Source organism: Carcharhinus amblyrhynchos, chromosome 21, assembly GCF_965287045.1.
Source record: "Carcharhinus amblyrhynchos chromosome 21, sCarAmb.v2.hapA, whole genome shotgun sequence".
Taxonomy (NCBI): Eukaryota; Metazoa; Chordata; class Chondrichthyes; order Carcharhiniformes; family Carcharhinidae; genus Carcharhinus; species Carcharhinus amblyrhynchos.
The window spans coordinates 8,537,959-8,543,747 of record NC_137344.1 but is presented as its reverse complement, the minus strand read 5'-3'; the positions used below and the strand labels follow the sequence as shown (position 1 = coordinate 8,543,747).

The 5,789-nt window shown below is 43.1% G+C and overlaps 1 protein-coding gene across 1 annotated transcript; it reads right to left on the bottom strand.

Annotated features, from left to right (window-relative positions):
* Positions 1–779: 779 nt before the first annotated feature.
* Positions 780–4,773, bottom strand: LOC145356447 (protein phosphatase 1 regulatory subunit 27-like). Its single transcript, XM_080209174.1, has 3 exons — positions 4,495–4,773; positions 3,281–3,431; positions 780–1,747 (listed from the first exon to the last, which is right to left on the bottom strand). The coding sequence occupies exons 1-3, from the start codon at positions 4,676–4,678 to the stop codon at positions 1,627–1,629; spliced, it is 456 nt and encodes a 151-aa protein (XP_080065300.1). The 5' UTR covers positions 4,679–4,773; the 3' UTR covers positions 780–1,626.
* Between the last annotated feature and the right edge of the window lie 1,016 nt (positions 4,774–5,789).

The window sequence follows — 5,789 nt, the reverse complement described above, 5'->3', positions numbered from 1 at the left end:
GCACTAGTTTTAATAACGTGACAATCTGGTTCAGTAACTATAAAGATGATGGACACAGGAAAGTGATTGGTCTGATTGGAATTGAAGGAGACTCTTCTGGTTAGGTCATGTTTTACAGGAGCATTAAATGCATCGACTTCCTTTGCTTAAAGGGTGTCTTTGATGCCGACACTTGATGTTATGCAAAAAAAGTGAAATCTGTTTAATTCGACAGCATAAAAATTATTACTTAAAATGCTTTTGAAAAGGGAACAATTTATCAATGTATCAAATGATAAAAATAAAGTCTATTTTTGAATCGGATTATTTATTGAAAGGAATGTAAAAAATATGCAGTCAATTTAACACAGCAGTTAGCACTGCTGCCTCACAGTGCCAGGGACGCGAGTTCAACTCTGGTCTTGGGTCACTGTGTGGAGTTTGCACATCCTCCCTGTGTCTGCGTGGGTTTCCTCCGGGTGTTCCGGTTTCCTCCCACAGTCCAAAGATGTGCAGGTTAGGTGGACTGACCATGGGGAATGTGCCCCTTAGTGTCCCAAGGTGTTTGGGTTAGACATGGTAAATGTGTGGGGTTATGGGATAGGATGGGGAAGAGGGTCTAAAGATATTCTGTCCGTGTATCAGTCAGAGTCAGTGCAGGCTCAGTGGGCAGAATGGCCTCTCTCCGCACTGTAGGGATTCTATGAATTACACCTTGCTCAATAGATAACTGGAATATTGAGATATCAGATTTAAGACAGAGAAACAAAAACAAAACTAGACGTCAACTTGCACAACAGTAAGTAACAAAATCTAGAACTTTATTCATTTAGAAATATACAAAACATGGTCCAGTACATATTATAGCAACATCTTGCATATATAAAACATTTTTAACACAATAAACCATCCCCAAAGCATTTCACAAGGGGGCATAATCAGAACAAAAGTTGACATCTAGCCAAACAAGGACATATTAGGAGAGGCAATTCAATCTTCATTAAAGAGGTAGGTTTCAAAGCAGATCCTACAGTAGGAGAGGCTGTGAGAGAGCACTCTAGACCAAACTGGTAACTTCTGTATTTAAGATTCTGCTCACCACAGTTGCAATATTTCACACTCTGACTTAACGCAGTGAACATATTTTTTCTAACAAAATGGCACTCAATACAATTTTTAAAAGCGTGTCAGGGACCTGGATATGTAGAAAGCAGGGTGAGGAATCACTGCAAATTAAGACTAATGTGTGTAAGACTTCTTGTTTTCCAGCTTACAACAAGCAAAAGCTGGCAGTGCTAAATGCACTGGAAGTCTGAAATTCTGACATCAAAACACCTGCGACAGAAATGTGGAGTTTGTTCAAATCATCAGGTAATCTCTTGACACAGTTGTTCAAAATTACTGGAACAATGCTATTCTTAAAGCCAAGACGCTGAAGGAAGTGAGCTCAGAGGAACTATGTAGGCCCTTGACCAAGTTCTGCAGGTCTTCTGTTGCACTTGCAGCTCACAAACCTCTCCTAGTTAATGGAGAAATGCCAGCACGTCCTCTGCAGAGACACAGCTGATCTAAAGATTGGCTCCACTTTCAGATCCAGTCAGGGTGTATTGTCCGGTGGTGAAAAAAAGCCTCAAACAAAGAATCCTGTCAGCCATCCCGAAACTCAAAGACAGCCCGCAGCTTGACATCTTCAGGGTCAATCAGGTCCATGGGGAGCTCACCGTCATCGTTCGCTGTATCCACTCGAGCTCCCAGAGACAGCAGATACCTGCAATGGTCAAACACAGATCTAAAAATATCTACCACACGGCTCCTACACAAAAAGATCGACGTGTTTAACAAAAGACTTGTATTGATTTAGCACTTTTCACATTTTCCGGATTTTCCATGCTTATAGCTAATTAAGTAAAAGTTTATTTACTTATTTGTCAAAAGTAGGATAACTAACAACACCTCCTCCATGATCATCCTCAACACCGGTGCCCCGCAAGGCTGTGTCCTCAACCCCTTTCTATACTCCTTGTACACCTATGACTGTGCGGCCAAATTCCCCTCCAACTCGATTTTCAAGTTTGCTGATGACACCATCGTAGTGGGTCGGATCTCAAACACTGACAAGAGGGAGTACAGGAAAAAGATAGAGAATCTGGTAAACTGCTGCAGCAACAATAATCTTTCCCTCAATGTCAACAAAATGAAGAAGATAGTCATCAACTTCAGGAAGCATAGTGAAGGGCATGCCCCTGTCTACATCAATGTGGACAAAGTAGAAATGGTCGAGAGCTTCAAGTTTTTAGGTGTCCAGATCACTGTCCTGGTGTCTCCATACGGACACTGTAGTTAAGAAAGTCCACCAACACCTCTACTTTCTCAGAAGTCTAAGGAAATTTGGCGTGTCAGCTACAACTCCCACCAATTTCTACAGATGCGCCATAGAAAGCAGTCTTTCCAGTTGTATCACAGTTTGACATGGCTCTTGCTCTGTCCAAGGCTGCAATAAACTACAAAGGACCATGAACCAAGCCCAGTCCAACACTCAAACCAGCCTCCCATGCATTGACTCTGTCTACACTTCCTACTGCCGGACCCCCCGCACCCAAAACATTCTCTCTTCCACTTTTGGGAAAAAGATACAAAAGTCTGAGGTCACGTATCAACCAACTCAAGAACAGCTTCTTCCCTGCTGCCGTCAGACTTTTGAATGGACCTACCTCACATTAAGTTGATCTTTCTCTACACCTTAGCTATGACTGTAACACTACATTCTGCACTCCCTCCTTTCCATCGCTATGAACAGTATGCTTTGTCTGTATAGCGCGCAAGAAACAATACTTTTCACTGTATGCTAATATATGTGACAATAATAAATCAGATCTAATGAACAACTGAACCAGCACAGCTCACATTCTCAACATAAGAAGCAGAAGTGGAATGGGTCACCCTTTCTGATCTTTGATCTGAACTTTACTTCCCCCCAATCCCTATACCCCTGATCCCTAAGCATCCAAAACTCTATCGAACCCTGTCTCAAACACGGAGCATCCACAACCCCCTGAGCTGGAGAATTCTGAAGATACACATCCCCTTTCTCTTCATCTCAGTCCTGAATGACTGGTCCCTTATCCTAAATCTGTCCCTCCCCCGTTCTAGATTCCCCCTGGCAGGGGACTTATGCCAGCACCCAGTTTATACACATTATAATCACTGTATAAACACAGACAAAAGACAGGAAACACTTTGCCGTTTTCACTCTTGAATCTGCTTCACAGAATGATCGATTGGGTGTGAAGTTTATTCTTACTTTGCAATCTCTAAGTGCCCATCACTGCAGCTCATGTGTAGAGCAGTCCAGCCATTCTCGTCCTTCTGATGAATGTCAGCTCCATATTTGATCAGCAGTTTTACACATTCCAGGTTCCCGGAAAGGACGGCTTCATGTATCGCTGCCATTCCTAAAATGAACCAAACCGTCCAATTAGCAATAATAAAAAAAAATCAGCTTCCACGGTAAAAACAATGCCTTAATTTCACGCGAATAGCTCTGATATCTGACTGATGACAGAGGATGTTGTGCTCTGTACAGTTACACAGAGCACCAGGCAGGTAAACACCACAAGCGAAGGGATGGATCATCTGTGGAAGAGTTTAATGCTGGAGTCGGCCGGTGATGGGGAAAGCGAAAAAATCTCACAATTTTGGAACTGCAGATAGTCCCCAATGTAATTACAGTAAACAGACACACAGATTGAGATTAAATCACTAGAGATATGGGATTGAAAGGAGAGCAGGTCGGGTTTGTAACGATGAAGGTGTGACAATAATGTGTGTAATGTAGTATGATAAATTTGACAGTAATGAGAGTGTAATATAGAGTAATCAGTGTGACATTAATGTCGTGTAATTTAGTGTAATTAGTGCGACAGTAATGTGAGTGTTAAAAGTGTGACAGTGATGTGAGTGTAATGTAGCGTAATAAGTGTGACTGTAATGTAGTGTAGTAAGTATGATAGTAATGTGAGTGTAATGTAGTGTAATAAGTGTGACAGTAATATGAGTGTAATGTATTGTAATAAGTGTGACTGTACTGTAATAAGTGTGACTGTACTGTAGTGTAATAAGTATGATAGTAATGTGAGTGTAATGTAGTGTAATAAGTGTGACAGTAATATGAGTGTAATGTATTGTAATAAGTGTGACTGTACTGTAGTGTAATAAGTGTGACAGTAATGTGTGTGTGTTGTAGTGTAACAAGTGTGACGATAGAAATTTAACATGAAAGTCTAACAATGATACTGCTGTTTCTATATAAAACTACAGGACGTCAGAACATTTATTTCTCTAAAGTAAAAGTGTATTTAATGGCGGGTGTAATGGATGCACGAATAATTCCATGTTTATTTTAAGTCAAGTTCAAGTTCCAATAAAATTATTTTAATACAATTCCCACTTCGTGCCTTTAAGAGCTGGGATTCCGCTCCTCCCCCAGACCCGCCACATGCTGAGACATGAACTCACCACTCGGGTACAAAGTATCCAGTTTCACCTTCCTGGCTCTGATGAAGCGCCCCACTTGCTCAAGGTCTCCCTGGCGAATGTGGTCCTGGAAGACAATGTCATTGGGGAATCGCACGGTGCGGGTGGCTTTCAGGCTGACCCCAGGGACCGTGTACCTGGACACAGCAGCTGAATAGTATTTCATCGCGAAGACTGCGGTTAGTACTGGATAAAATTCAACAAAGTCTTTCCTTCCCCCTGGATAGCGGTGCTGCCGGCTTCCTCCTGTCTTCTCTCTCTCTCTCTGCTCACTCCCACTCGGCCCTATATACTGTTCCCGGCTCTATTTCTGGGGACTGTGCTCATTGAGCCAGGGAGGAGGTGGGGGCGGGTCCTGCTGTCTCTCTCTCTCCACCCCTGTCGGGTTCAGTTACAGATAAGGACCATGAAAGGGAATGAATGGAGATGGACGTGTTAATCCTGCCTTGGAGTTTGGTAAAGTTGGAAGGGGAAGAGAGAAGAGCTCCCAACTCCCCTCCCCCCCACAATCTATCAATACATCGTCACAAATGTCTCCAATATTGTATAACCAACCCGTCCACTCCCTCCCCAGTTAAGTCCTGTTCACCTTAACTGATAATCCTCCAAAAAAGGTATATCGTTATTAGATGATCGCGATTTAGACCCCATGCATTAATTCAGCTTCTCATGTTTATATCACAGTGTTGCAACTATCCTGTTTGCAATGCATCCTTGAGTGGTTTCGCTATCTGTGAATGGACAGACTGTTCCCTGTCGATATTACAGTTTGTGTGTGTGTGTGTGTGGGGGGGGGGGGTGTCAGTGGAGCTGATATGATATGGGATTTGCATTTAAAGTTACAGAGTGGTCACGTACCAACCGACTCAAGAACAGCTCCTTCCCTGCTGCCATCAGACTTTTGAATGGACCGACCTGGCACTAAGTTGATCCTTCTCCACGCTCTAGCTATGACTGTAACACCATATCCTGCACCCTCTCTGGGGGTGGCACAGTGGTTAGCACTGCTGCCTCACAGAGCCAGGGACCTGGGTTTGATTCCTGGCTTGGGTCACTGTGTGGAGTTTGCATGTTCTCTGCGTGTCTGCTTGGGTTTCCTCCGGGTGCCCCGGTTTCCTCCAACAGTCCAAAGATGTGCGGGTTAGATACATGGGCCATGCTAAGTTCTCCCTCAGTGTACCCAAACAGGTGCTGGACTGTGGTAACTAGGGGAATTTCATAGTAACTTCATTGCAGTGTTAATGTAAGCCTTACTTGTGACAAATAAATAAACTTCA